This window comes from Lycorma delicatula, chromosome 8 (assembly GCF_047948215.1).
Source record: "Lycorma delicatula isolate Av1 chromosome 8, ASM4794821v1, whole genome shotgun sequence".
Lineage (NCBI taxonomy): Eukaryota > Metazoa > Arthropoda > Insecta > Hemiptera > Fulgoridae > Lycorma > Lycorma delicatula.
Genome location: NC_134462.1, coordinates 136,094,864 through 136,110,748, shown reverse-complemented (window position 1 = coordinate 136,110,748; position 15,885 = coordinate 136,094,864). Strand labels below are relative to the sequence as shown.

At 31.9% G+C, this 15,885-nt stretch overlaps 1 protein-coding gene across 6 annotated transcripts in view; it reads left to right on the top strand.

Annotated features, from left to right (window-relative positions):
• LOC142329301 (exonuclease mut-7 homolog) overlaps positions 1-15,885 on the top strand; it is an 81,484-nt gene that overhangs the window by 36,573 nt on the left and 29,026 nt on the right. For all 6 annotated transcript variants that reach the window (XM_075373754.1, XM_075373755.1, XM_075373759.1 and 3 more), the window contains 4 exons: positions 1,560-1,765; positions 2,139-2,320; positions 10,667-10,859; positions 14,290-14,645. In XM_075373754.1, coding sequence (XP_075229869.1) covers positions 1,560-1,765; positions 2,139-2,320; positions 10,667-10,859; positions 14,290-14,645 — 937 coding nt within the window. The remainder of the gene's footprint in view (positions 1-1,559; positions 1,766-2,138; positions 2,321-10,666; positions 10,860-14,289; positions 14,646-15,885) is intronic.

Below are 15,885 nucleotides of genomic sequence, written 5' to 3'. Positions count from 1 at the left end.
TTCATAACCTTCCTTATTCAGTTAAAAAAATACATAAACAGCAAATTTTTCACAGAATTTGACAAAAATAGTTCTCTATTTTGTTGATTTCATTCATCCATGATTTTGAATATAAATAATGCACTAGTATTGACTGATACAATCTAGTTACCATTTATTCATTATATTATTTCTTTTTAAATACACTGGGCGATTCAAAAATGACTTCACAACTTAAAACACATATAAAAATGTATAGAGATAACTTACAGATTGATGACTTACAAACTTGATGTATTTTTCTATGAAATGAGACTTCAACCAATCAAGTTTGTTACCCGACATTCAGTTGGTTCTTTGTGGCATCCATTTTGTAATGCAACATACATTCCACCTGAAGTTGATTTTATTCCAGACTGTAGCCAGTATGTTGGATGTTACTTTTACAGTCTGATTAAGTCGAAGTTTTAGCTCAACAAGATCAGCAGCCAAAGATGGTACATAAATCTGATCATTAATGAAACCCCACAAGAATAAATCTAGCGGGTTTAAATGTGGGGAGCGAGGTGGCCTTGCAATTGGATGGACCTTCACAACTGATCCACCGACCTGGGAATCTAGTATTAAGAAAATCAGACTTCTAGGCGGTAGTGAAAAGGCCTTATTAGCCCCGTCTTGCCAATAGTAATGGTGTCCATCTTGGTCATCTTTGTCTGACTGAGGAATTAAAAAATTTTGAAGCATGTTCAGATAAGTGATACCATTTACGGTTGTTTCTGGAAGAAGACGGACCGTTCCTTCTGGAAGAACAACCTGTCTCAACGAAGATTTGGTGCCAAGAGTAAATTGTATGCCTACTAGGAGGCTTCCTACTCTGTTTGAAAATTATGTTGAACTGCAGTTGCTTGTGAAATCTTTTATAAATTTCTTTGCTATTTTACAAGAATACAGTAAAAGCAAAGCCTTTTGTGAGTGGAAGTACCTTATACAATCCTTTCTCATTTGTCTGGTGTCCCTGGAACCAGTGGTTAGTGGTAAGGTAACAAAATATCTACCATATTGTAGAACTCCCTTAAATTTGGCAAAAAATAAGCATACTTTTATGTTATCTGTGCTTTATGCTCAGAGCTTTATTTTAATTTTTAGTTTATTAATTCAACATAACTGTAGAGCTCACTTAAATTCCATAAAAAATGTTTTTTTATGTTTTCATTATTTAGACTTATAAGACTGATTGTAAAACCCTTATAGTCAGAATTAAAGTATGTTACACTGTTCCCATACAGTCAGAACTAAAGTACGTACACTGTTCCTATTTCATTACAACTGCTACTACCATTCTAATTTTAACAATAATATATCTATTTAATTGTGGCATTGACTGCTGTGTTGAATTCCATTAACATACGACGAGACTGCCTGCTCTTGGAAGTTTTTTTTTTGTATTATGGACCATTTTATTAAATGTCGCTTTTGGCAAGACTTTTTATTCTTACTTCATATTAGTTCATATATATAGAACTTAAGAATTTTTTGTGAAGTATAAAATGCATCTGTAGTTGAAAAAATTTTTGTTTTAGGCATGTTACATTATTTCTTATTTGGGATTGTATGATAAGTTTGTTAATATTGAAGATTTTGTGATACCGATGGTATTTCAAGATAAATTATCTTTAATTGAAGATCACCTTCTGCAAAGCCCATCTCATCAAACAGAACTGGTTTCTTATCTTGATAGATTATTAGGTGCCGAAAATGTATTTGGTGATATGGAAAGTATTGCATTGTAAGTATATTTGTTATAATTAATGATTGATGTTTATTATTTATTTATCACAACCTACTTTCATATACTAATTAACTGGATGAAAGATTTTATTCCTTGATGATAGAATTGAGACAATTCCTTATCAAGGAGTAATCTTGTAGAGTAGAACAAACGCAGATATGTAATGTTCAATGTTTGTTATTTTTTTGTATTTTTCTCTTTATTTGTATTATAGTTTTCATTAAACTACTGCTTAAAAATAATTCTTGAACATATTTCAAAATGCTATGTAGGTATAATATTTTAAGTTCTCTTTCATTGATTTTCATAAAGTAGTTATTTTTTGTTTTTTTTTTTAATTATAATATTTTGGGTTATTGATTGATTACAGTCGATTGGGTGTACCAGAAGTTAAATACGACAAATTTAACTACAAACCATTAAGTAAACTCGTTGCAAGACTTATAAAAAAATATCATATACCAACCTCCTTCTGTCCTAATCTTGATCGGAAACGTAAGGAAGGTGCATTAAAATTTCTTCTGAACAAGAAATATATTCATAACTCTATAAGTAAGTGATAACTTTATGTGTATTTTATTATCATTAGATTGTTCTGTTTTTATAAATTTATTGAAAAATATCACTAATATTACTAATGTCTAATGTTTGGCTGTCTAATAATCTGCGAGTTTGTTATAATTAAAGAGCTGTCATAAGTAGTTACTGAAGCAAATCTTAAAAACAAGATTATGCTCAAAAATTGTTTATATAAAATTTTAAAAACGCAAGAGAACATTAGTTTAGAGCAATAGAGAAGGATTGGATGAAACATGAAATGAAAATTGTGTAATGCAGCTTCATCTAAGAATTTCTTCTCTGTCCTTGCAATTGCTAAGCAGAAAACTAAAGCTCTCGAAAGTGTGGGCATTTATAAATTGATTTGCAATTTAGGGTACTCATAGAGCAAACTAAAAAAAAGAAGTTTAAAACTAGATTATAGGAGCATTTTGCTCATTAGAAGATCACTAAAGACTATAGAACTCGGTGTATTCCAGTTTTGTCTGTAAATTGGTTATAAAATTGCTTATTTTTAGAAGTTATAGTTTTTAAAAAATCTGATGATTTTTAAAGCAAGCTTCAAGGTTTGAAGCAAAAATCTATAATTTCTAACTAGATTTCCTAAAGCAACAATGGTTGTTAGCATTGATTTGTCAATAAATATCTTTTGTCATTATTTTAATTTATTTATTTAATGTACAGCGCGTTCGGAAAGTTGCTATGCACTGGAATCATGGAAGTGTAATGACAAACCTTTCTTAATTATTACTTTGTATTTTTATTTTATAGAAACGCATATTACAATAACTGGGATAGTTTATAAAAGGTGTTGAAAATGACCTCCTCTAACATCAGTACAATACGGCACATGTTTTAATTTGTTTTCAAACACTTTAACCAGCTGATATACTGGAATGTCTTGTATATATGTCATTATTGTGGCTTTTAGTTTGTCAGTTGTCCCGGTCTGTTGTGATACACTGCTTGTTTTGCTGCCCTCCAGTGAAAGTAATTCAAGGGAGTCAGATCAGGCAGTTGTGCAGGCCACAAACCCCTTGAAATATAAGTAGTTGTTATATTTTAAGTTATTATATTTTAAGTATTCATTCATCAAAGACATTTAAGTCATTGATCTGTTAGCGCACTGTGACACCATCTTGTTGGAACCAACTCTGATTGATTTCCACTTCTGTTAAGTGACTAATGAAGTTTGTTAAAACAACAATAACAATTACTATTATCTGTATTTTCAACAAAAAAATTGAACCCACGATGCGCATTCTACTCTCACCAACTCAGCCTCCAATTTTTGCTTCCTGTAAAAATTGTGTAATTCATTGGGGTTAGTTGTCATCCTTAGTCGTGTATTTTGTGAATTAATATACCCTCCCAGATGAAATCACACTTCATCTGTAAAAAACATAATCTTGAGGATACGTATGGAATTTTGGTCAGTAAAACATCTAAACCATTGATAGTAATTTAGTCTTTTGACATGATCTGTAGGTTTCATTTCTTGAAGACACATTACTTTGTAGGGGAAAAGTTTCAGTTCTTTTCTTACTGCTTTATATGCAGTAACATATCCAGTACTTTTCTGTTGTGCTAACTTACGCATTGACTTTAATGAACTTATGGCCATAGCATCCAAAATATCAAGCAGCTTCTCTTCATTTAGTTTTGGTGGTCTTCCACTTCGATCAGCGTTTTCAACAGAGCCTGTTGACTGAAAGTTTTTGATAAGTGTTCACATTGCACTGTAGTGAAGAACAGGAGTATTTGGAAACTTTTCAAAAAACTTGTGCTTCACTAATTCAGTATATTATTCACCTTCAAGAAAGATGTGTTCAACGAGAAGAATGTGTTCTTCTACCAGAAGAACCATTATATTTTTCACAACTACTGATTCTGATAAACAAAACATTAAACAAAGCATTTTCAATCACAACTTAACAACTGATCTAGGTTACTGAGCAATGCCCAATGAACCCACAGGGCAACCAACCTAATGCCAAAAAAACAGAATGCACCTCATAATTCTAAGGCATAATGCATAGCGACACTTTCCAAATGCACTGTATTTTCTTATATATACACCTTTTTCTGCAGATTCTCTACTGATGATTCTTTAGCTAATGAATTTGCTATCTAGGTTTATTATCAGTGTATGATTTTCTTGAACATTTCTTTTTATAAAAATTTTATACTTATACATTTCTTTTTATACTTTTATTTAATGTTATCTAAATTAATGAGTTAACCAAAGCAATAAAAGTTTAAGAAGAAATTTCCACCTTAACAATGCATTCTTATTTTATGTAGATGAAAACATTTTTGGAGATAACTCCACATCAGTTCTTTCATAAAAAAAAATGTATTTTGATAAAGTAACCAGAAAAACTTATTCTTCAGTATAAATCTTCAATATAAAGTGAAAATGTATTATTATTAAGATGAGAATATCTGTTTTTAACTTTTGGCTGCTAAGGTGAATTCATTAATTTGGGTAACTATAATTCAACAAATTAAAAGTAATATACTATAGTGTGTTTATTATTAATATACATTAATTATGAATGTTATCCTAATTTTATTTTATGAAATAGTATTTTATCAGTTTCTCTTATAAATGAGTAAAATGAACTGTTCATTCAAACATTTTTCTGAATACATATATATCTGAGCCCTCGAAAATAAAAATTCAGAATGATCTAATGACCTTGAACATGCAATTTTTTAATGATATGACAAATATCTTACTGTTATGTAAAGAGACAGATGTAGAGACTACAATATAATTTCAAGAGTAAATTTCAAAAACTCAAAACCTTGTAATACTCTGACCGTACTAAAGGAGAATGGCAACTAGATCATGTCTTCATGGACAAACATCACTGCAAAGAATTATACAATGTAAAAGTTCTCTGCGAAGGCTCAGATTAAAATTAAATTCACTCCTCAAAGGAACCAACAAAACCAAGACCCTAAAACTAAAAGAAAAATTTACCCTACCCAACTAATTAAGATAAAAATTACAGAAAAGCAACTGAATAAAATAACAATTACAGATAAACTAAATTTCAGGTTGCTGACCTAGTCAGCAACCTGAAACAAATCGCAGAAGAATTGGCTCCAATAAAACACCATAAAAGCATCAATTGGGAACAGCAAATGCAATGAAACAGTGGAGAAGAGATAACAAACATGGCTACTTCAAAAAATCAGAAATATCCTTCCAAATCTAGTAGTAAAACAATGAAAAGAAACCATCTGAACCCTAAGGCAAATAAAAATGCAACACCATAAAGATGTGCTGAAATAAATAAAAGAAGAATTCAACAAAACACAGTTATTACAGTACCACAAAATCTTTAAAAAAATACGAACCCCCAACCCTACTAATGAAGGATGAAAGCCATAATCTGACCCATAACAATAAAAATAACGGGGAAATCCTAGCTAAATATTTCAACAAACCCTTAAATAAATCCGACAGAACTCCTGAACTTTGACCAGTACCCCAATAACAACAACACCAGAAAACATCAATCCTCCCACAATAAAAAAAGTCTACCAAACACTGAGATGAAGGATTACAAAGGGACGGGAGAAGATCAGACTTTTGTAGAGATCTAGAAACTTGCAGGAAGACCAGCAAAAATTGCCCTTCATCAACAGCTTGTTCAGACAAGCTGTTGATGAAGGGCAAAGAAGAATTACTAGAACACTGAATGACAGCCCTCATCCATATGCTACACAGAAAAGCAGACAGAACAAACCCTAACAATTACAGGGGAATCTCACTCTTAGACTCAACGTATAAAATTCTTTCAAGAATCATCCTCATCAGGATCGGTTTACAACTCAAGAAAGAACTAGAAGAATAACAGGGAGGTTTCAGACCCTGGAAAAGCTGTCCAAAGCAGATCATGAACCTGGATTGGGGTAATAATGGATTATAATAGAAAAGAAGCGGAGACATGGTGATAATGTTTGTAGACTTCAAGAAAGCATACGATTGCATCCACAGAGAATCCCTACTAAAAATTCTAAGACACCTCGGACTACATCCCAAATTAATAAACATGATAAAACTGACCCTCATAAACACTTAGAAAAAAGTGAAATTCAGAGGCAAACTCTTGAAACCATTTGTGATCAAAGCAGAACTGCACCAAGGCGATGGACTCTCACCATTAATATTCAGCTGTGCTCTGGAAATGGTAATGAAGGAATGGCTAAAAAATGCCCCAAAAAATAAAAATAGGGCAAAAAATCAAAACAAACTTTCCTTGGTTTCGCCGATGATTTGGTACTTCTAGCAAATTTCATCAACAAAGATGTGAACAGAGATAGAACTTCAAATCAATGTAAACAAAATATCATACTAAAAGACAGATTATGCCTCAAACATAAACGATAATAAAGTTAAAATAGTAACCAAATTTATATACCTTGGAGAAATAATAATAAACAACCTAAACAAGAATAAACAAACTAGCTAAATCACAAAAATTAACCTTTGCACCTACAGAAAAAAAATCATCCATAAATGCAAAAATAAGATACTATAACAGTTATAAACTGGAAGCCACATATGCAGCAGAAACACTCTTCCACTTGAATGAATAATCAAAGACTGACAGACTCTAGAAAATCAAAAGAAGAGTTGGAAGAACCTGCATCAACAAAAAGTACCAGAAGGATAGGGAGTGATGGATCGTGCCCATCAAATTCATGTACAAAGAATTAGAACTTATCACTGATACCATGCATAAGAGGAGAATAGGATTTTTTGAACACATCATAAGGATGCAAGATTCAAGATTTCTGAAACAGCTAGTACAGTGCAATCTCTTTTCTTAGCAGTAAATATACAGATACCTCCATTATCCCCCGTTGGCATCCTCTTGTTAATTACTGCTTTGGTCTTTGTCAGTATCATAAAAAGAACACAAATCCTGTTATTTTACGAGAAAAATTTTATAATATTATAAATAACATGAATCCTGATGCTGTAGTTTATACAGATGGCTCTAAAAACATTAATTTTGTTGGTTGTGTTTTTCTGGTTGGCAACACAACATGCATGTTTGGCCTTCTCAGCATCGTCAGTAGTTTTGTTGCAGAGCTGTATGCTATTAATAAGGCCTTAAATATAATTAGCCCAACATTTCAATACACGTCTGTCTGCTCAGATTTCATGAGTACCTTACTGGTGCTTAGTGACATGTACACTCTATTGCATGTAAGATTTAGAGTGTTATTTCTTGAAAGACTGAATGTAATTCAGTTGTGAGCTTCTATTGGATCCCTAGCTGTATTGGAATTTCAGGCAATGAGCATACTGATAGTGCAACAAAAAAGGCTTGTTTCCAGCCAATCTTGTTTCACCAATCATATTGACTCGAGTGATCTTATCTATTTTCTGAAGAGAGTGGTTCATGATGAGTGGCAAAGTGAATGGAATGCTACCATCGACAATAAACTTCATCCTCTTATGAACACTGTGTCACCACAGGGCTCTTCTTGTGGATTGTATCTGTTGTGCAGCATTGCATCACAAGTTTAAACTAGGGACTGACATGTGAAGTATGTTGGGTAACAATGAAACAGTGTTATCTAATCTTTCATGATTTCTCAAGGTTGTCCGTTTATATTAATATATTTCAGTATTCGGTAGTAGCTTTCTGGTAATTCAATAGTATTTATACCGTTTGGTATGTAGCAAATGGTAATTTTATTCTTTTAATTTAGATTATTGATGTAATATTCCATTGTAGTTTTAATTCACTTTCGGGTTTTTAGTTTAATTTTTGTACTTTTATTATTTATTAATTTATTATATAAATATTATGTCTGAGCACTGATATTGATACTTCGTGTGCGCCCAGGAAAAAAATTACAATCTTGACTTGATAAACACCAACACAAGATGCAGATGGATCAGAGAAATAAGAGAGGATCTGAAGGAAATTGGCCTTATCCAAAAGTCACCACAGACAAGATAAAATTAAACAAAAAATCAAGTATAAATACTTGCTTCAAACTCACAACATGAACATTTACAAAACCAAAAAGTGCATGGAGATGGGAACATATGAAAAAGTACTGAGAGGACTGCAAGACCCTAACAGTCCCATTTAAGAGACATAGATAATGGACTGACTAAAAGTGACTTTTTTGTTTGTTTCCAATAAACTAAACCAATTATTACAAAATTTTAACTGTAGCTTTCTTATGACCCCAGAATGTTTACCACAATCCAAACCTCACCAATCTCACTACTGTATAAATCATAAATAAATAAAGAAAAGTATAAATAGATAACCTAAAACCTTTTTTTAGTAAATTTAATATCATCTATATTAATCATGTCTGTCATATGTCGATATCAATTGCTTCAGACAGTTATTATGGAATTTACTGAATTGTCATTGTCTATAAAAGATCAATTTTTTATTATTATTGAAATAGATGTAAAAACTAATTAGTTTGATATTAAAATTAAAGGGAATGACCATTTTATATATTTAATAACTGAAAAGTTAATCATCCAAATTAATCTACTTTATCATCTGGTAGGTTTATGAATAGCAAACCTCTGAGAGCAACAGCTCACTAAAAAGCTATTTCTAATTTTTGAAGTGACAGGGGAACCATGACAGGGGGTGCTAGTCGAAAGTAATTAGAAATACTTTAGATTGTCAAAATAAGAATAATAGAAATAATGAAAGTAAATAATAGAAATTACAAAATATAAATAAATTTAAATTAAACATTAAATGATGAAGCACTAAATATTTCTTGAATAAGAAAATTAATGTGTAGGTATATTTTTCTTTACATATGATACTTTACTCTCAAACCATAAAAGTGATCATTCTGAGTATAAAGTAAGATGCAGAATGATCAGATGCATTTTGTATTTGTGTAATAATGTAGCTAATTAATAATGAAACCTAATTTATAAAACAGTGGAGTAATAATGGAGTAAGTTTTTGTTTTCATTGCTCAAAGAAGAAATTACTGATTTTTGTGTTACGAGGGCGAGTCAAAAATTATCTACACTATTCCTTCTATAATTTATTTACACAAAAGGTAGGGGTTCAACATGTACATCAGTTTTTTACTTGGTCACCTCCCTTGTTAATGCATTGATCCAGCAGTCCACAAACTTGCGTATTCCTTCCAAGAGGAAGGTTTTCAATTTGTTTTGAAGTCACTTTTGCACCACTTTCTGCACATCTTAAGTCTGTGGAAAATCGATGACCTTGCAAAACATCTTGAACAGTCCAAACAGATGAAAGTCAGAAGGAGCAAGATTTGGGCTGTATGGAGGATGTTCCAGTACTTAAAAATTCCAATTGATGGTTTGAACAGTGTGGTGAGCTGTGTGTGGGCGAGCATTGTTATGTAACAACAATACTTTCTTCGAAAATATACCTCATTGTTTCCTGTGAATTGCTGGCTTCAGCTTGTTTTGATTCGAGCTATTGATTGTAGTCCCCTTTTCCGTGAAATCTTACAATAGGCCCCTTGTGTTCCAAGAAATGGTTAGCATAACCTTATCCACTGATGACACAGTCTTTATTTTTTCTTCACTGCAGATTCCAGGTGTTTCCACTCATTACTCTGGCATTTTGGTTCTAACTCATAGTGATAAACCCACCTTTCATCACCGTTGACATCACACACAGCCTTTATGGAAGCCAAGCTCCTCATGGATGAGTAGATGGGCAGAACCATGACTGATGTTAAAGAAGAAGCTACCTCATCGATGGTTACTCGGCTATTTGCTAGAACCTCTCTTGAACTTGCTGAATCTTATCATGTGTGGTTAAGATTGACAGGCGTCCTGCTTCTTCATGTGTCACTTTTGTATGGTCACTTTTAATCTTCTTAAACCACAAAAAAAAACACTTTTACATGATAAAGCACTGTCTGTATTGTGATAAGCCTATGCTTAATTTCAGCTCCCTTCGCACACTCAACTGGAAAATTGATTACTGCTTGTCGTTCATCCTTGGTGTAAACTGCTAGTGGAGCAGACATGTTTACACTGTAATAACCAGAAGGTAAATTACACAATTGGGATCAAATTTTGCATGCATGACTGCAGTCATACCGACTCTTAAGTACACGTGCATAGAAGGCAGTATGACAACCTTGCAGGTGTTTTATGGTGTAAATGTAGATAATTTTTTGCTCGCCTTTGTAAATTGGTTGTACAGAGTATTTACAAGGACTAGTAGTGAGTAGTTTTCCTTGTATAATTGAAACTAGTTTATTTTGTTCTTGTTTGAATATTAGTATCTTTTTTAACTGTTATTGAAATTAATTCCTTTTTTTCACCAGGTGGAGATAGTTGGCGAGAGATGGTCATAGATGCTGTAGGATCATCAGAAAAAATGCAAAAAGAATTATTAGTGTTATTGTGTCAATACAGTGATGAATATGAAGCATTATATTGGGCAAGATTTTATAAAATTCCTTTTGATGATGCACCTTACAATGTAAAAGAAATATGGAATTCTAGTGCAGATAAAAGGTATTATGAACATGTTATCTATTTTCTTCATATGTTTGGGGGGAAAGTAGTTATAGTAATAAATAACTTAATTGTTATTTAGTAATAAATTTTAATAGTTATTGTAGATCATAATTTGCTCTAGTAGTTGATTTTCCCTAACCTTTTTATGTGCTAAACTTAAATTTTGTATTTTTAAATAAATACTTAATTCTAATGGATTAATAATTGTATTCTCTGTAAATCACATCAAGAATGCTTGAGAATGCTGTTTAGGAATCTAGAGGAATGCTGTGTAGATGTGCTTTCCTTGCACAAAACAAAAAATCTGATGTGGGCATCACATGACTTCCTTGTATGCCTATTCAGTTATGTATACACATTTTTTTAAAATGAAACATACATAAAATTTTATTTCATTAGTAACTTCTGATATTTTTTATTTTTTTATTATTGAATTATTATATATTGTAAAACATTTTTACAATTGGAGGTTAATAATTATTAATAAATCAATATATTTAAATTAAAAAAAAAAAGTTAAAAAAAAGGAGATGAAGATTTGAACCGATATGCTTTCCCCTTCTAAAATCCAAACATTTTATTTGGCTATAACTGGAACCAGTGAAAAAAGTCCAAAATCCAGGTTTTTTGTTGATTTTGGGCTTTTTTGGACACTTTTGGTTCAGTTGATTACAATCAAAAAGGGAGGTGGACAACTAGATGTTACAACAGTCCTAAATCCAAAATTTCAACATCCTATGGCTAATAGTTTTTGAGTTATGCAAGATACATATGTACGGTACGTATGTACAGACATCACACAGAAACTAGTCAAAATGGATTCAGGGATGTTCAAAATGGATATTTCCATTGAAATCTGAAAACCAAAATTGTTTGTGGTCACAATACTTCCTTTACTTCGTACAAGGAAGTAAAAAGAATCTTCACAGACTTTGCCTGTGTTGATCAATGGAAACCATGGTAAAACCTTGATCAGTTCACTGTTACTAAATATACAAAGGGGTCCAAAAAAATGTGCTCACTGTTTATAATTAAATAATATCTAAACAAAAAAACTTCACTCACTAATCTAATGTGTAGTGTAGTCTAAGGTATTAAATTTGTTGTGGTAGGTGGACCTGGCAATTTATACTGTGCTGGTGGTTGGTGGTGAAACAAGCCAGTCATACTAACTAATGCAGCAGAAGACAGTCGAGTAGCAACAATGACTGAGGTTCATTTATAGTTGTTGAATGCAAGGCTGTACTGATGGTACTGGAAGTTCGAGAACATTCACGAGGTACAACGGCAGTGACAGAGAGAGTTTGGAACAAGGGAAGATTTGGCCAACCGCGAACAGCTGCAAGTCCAGCATCCATTGGTGCAGTGTTGCAACATTTTACTCGATCACTGCAAAAATCAGTGAACCAGGGAGCATGTGGAAAATGGGGTTAGCCGGTCAAGTGTAATATGCATTCTAAAGAGTGGAAAGTGTGCATTCAAAAACTGCTACATGCGATGAATGAGGACAACCCAGATCGAAGGATGGAGTACTGTGAATGGTTTCAGCACGTGGTTGGCAAGGATGAGGAATTTGCAGGGAAGTTTGTGTGAACTAATGAGGTGCAATTCAAACTTAATGGTACCATGAACTGCCACAATTGTGTCTACTGGGCGTTTGAAAATTCTCACGCTTATCTGGACAGGGCAGTGAATCTACTGAAGGTTGCTGTGTGTAGTGTGGTCTATTATATCAGTGCATGATTTGATTGGTTTCTTTTTCTTTGAGGGTACCATAACTGGTGAGGCGTATCTTGATATGCTACAGACAAGGGTTTTGTCTGCCATCCAGAACTTGTATGGTGATGAACTTTTTTATGTGTAACAAGACAGAGCCTCACCTCACTACCATCAAGATGTCAAAACTCTGAACTTGATAAAACTCCAACTTAATAAAATAAAACTCTGTTTGGACAGTGGGTAGGTCAAAGAGATGTTGTTGAGTACCCACCTCAGTCCACCTGTAGGGGACCGTCAAGAATGACATGTATCGACAAAAACCAGCAACAGTCGACAAGCTACGTGAAATAATTGTAGAGTCAAATGTTGACATTATGACAGATACACTATCAGCTGTAGTTCAATGTGCAGTTCAGCACCATGGGCGTATAGAAGCTGCTGGTGGCGATTTCAAACACATACCATAACCCTTTCTCAGTGCCAAAAATTGTCACATCAAGTCAAATTTGTTACAAGATATGGACTAGCAAACAGTGAGTACAATTTTTGTGAACACCTCTGTATGTAAAGTTACATGTCCATCTGGTCTGTATATCTTTCTACCTTATATATTTTCTTTATAAAAAACACCAGGTTTTCTTAAATATAATTTTTGCCAATGTCTGATTTTTACCACCATCAGTGTCATGTGTTACACCATGTTTTAGAGAATTCTTCATCAGGTATAATAAAGTAACAGGAACAAAAAGATAGTAAACAAACCTCATTATGAAAAGCTGCAAGTGACATGGGGTTTAGATATTTAAATTGTCTTTTACCCTAAGTATGTTGTGTGTGTATGTTGTGTGTGTATGTGTCTGTGAAAAAATTGTGAATACATCTGGTCACAAGATTTGAATAAGTACAAAATATTTATATTAAAATATAAATATTTTGTACTTATTGGTGATGAAGTAAACATGGCTTCTTCAGTCTGTTTACCTAAGTATATCTTTACATCAATGTGTGACACATAAAATTAAATTATGAAATTGAGAACCGAGGATGTAGGCAAGAACTAGAAAAATGCATTATTATTTAGCTATTTTTTCATAGATAAGAGAATAATCCAGGGATATTTTATTCTGTTTAAATTTTGCGGTACCGCTGAATCACTTGTACCTATGAACCAATAAACCTGCAGTATTGTAAGTAGAGTCTTGTTGATATGGAAATTCATGTAGCTCGATTTTTTATCAACTGCTAATTTATATATTTGTTGTTTATAATAGTTTGCATTATTTTTTTAAAAGTAAATATATCTAAAAAAATATAACCTTTCGCTTAACTAAATAAAATGAATTATTAAATTCTGCTGCCTTAGTTATGATGTGAAATCTGACATAAAAAAAAGAAGTTTAAAAACAGATGCCATTTGAATTATTATATTTATTAATCTAATTACTGATCTAACTTAGCATATTGTTAAAGAAAAAGGTCAATAGATCTGCAAGTAAGGATGTTTACTTGTAAGAGTAAAATCTCTCTTTCTCTTTTATCTTTTCTACGGTTAAGTGTTATAATTACATGTCTGTATAGTTACCATGTTTTTTATTAAGTAATAATCCAGTTCCTTATAGATTCCCACCTCCTGATATTATGTAGTAACAGTATAAGGTATATGAATAATGCATCTGTACTTAACGCTTTCTTTTTGTAATTTTTATAGGAATCGTCAAATCGTATCAGCCAATAGTAGCAGAGTTACTGAAGAAAATTGGGATGATGACATTAAAAAAGAAAGTTATCATCTTTTTCCATTACCCGAGGAATTCATACATGTTATTGATAATGAACATAAATTAAGGTGGATGCTAGATGACGAACTGAATGGTGTAGAAATGATAGGTTTTGATGCTGAATGGAAACCAGCATTCGGTGCTGTAACAACAAGTCTTGCATTACTACAGATCGCTACTCTTGATAAAGTCTATATACTTGATTTAATAGCAATAAAAGGAAATTCACATTGGTGGTATAAATTTGGCTCTCATATATTTGGAAATGAAAACATTATAAAGCTCGGTAATTATTTCTTTGTAACTTTGAATATGTCATTACTTTTTATAAGTCACTATACATCAATTTTTTTAATTATAAAATATTTATTTTGGCAATATTTTAAGTAATATAAAAGTACTGGTGTATGTTCATCACTATAAATTCACAGTTATAGAAAAGTCCTACAACTGTGTTGTCAGCTTTTTTTTTTCATTGCCAGCCAGCCATGAACCACAAAAGATAACAATTTTTTTTTTGTTTTTGTTCTGTTTATTTCTTCTTCAGTGATCTCTCATATGTTCAGAGGAGTTTTTCCTTCCTCGTGACCCATTTATTCCCTTTAGTTGTTCTTTGGGGTTTTTTATCCTGAAAACATTTAAATTCCTTAATTTTCTTTTGTCAAATATTAAGCCTTGCCGAATTTCTATTTTTTTTTTTTTTACATATTTTCTGGGTTGTCCTTTCCAACATTTACCTACTTTTTCCTACTTTCAAAAAAGTAATCAATAATAAAAAGTGATTGCTATTTTATTATTATTATTATCGTTATGTAATTATTGTTTTATGAATCATTTTGAAATGGTTAAAATCAGTGTAAATAGTGGTATTTTATAAATACCGTAAGTATCATTGTATAAAGTTCCACTTGCCAAAAATTTTCAGATATATTTACAAGTACTTTTGGAGATGCTACTCCATGATTAGAGATTTCTTATAAGATGTTAATTCAAAATTCATATGTCATACGTATAATTATATTTAAATTAAAATTTTTACGACTGACTATTAGGAATATAACAGTTTTAATTTAAATATAATTATACATATAAATTTTGAACTAACATCTTATAAGAAATTCCTGATGATGGACTAGTATCTTCGAAAGTACTTAGAAGTATTTTGAAAATTGTTGGTAAGTGGAACTTTAATTTATACAATTGTATTAATACCAATGGTGCCAAATGCTTCGAAAAATAAATCTAAGTAGTAAGTACTGTTTATAGTGACATCGGATATAATGACATATCAGATATAGTGACCAAAAATTTGTTTCTTGGTTGGTTTGGTATGCTGTTAATACATAAATACAGTATGTGTATTGGTTATAATTACATCAGCTGTTATGACATATCGGTTATTATGACTAATTTTTTCAACTGCAAATGCATCATTTTATCGCTTATAATGAAGAATGAAAGTGACTCATCAGTAACGTAGTATACTTTTCATTGTAGCTACAGAAATATTTTGATGATTAAAATGA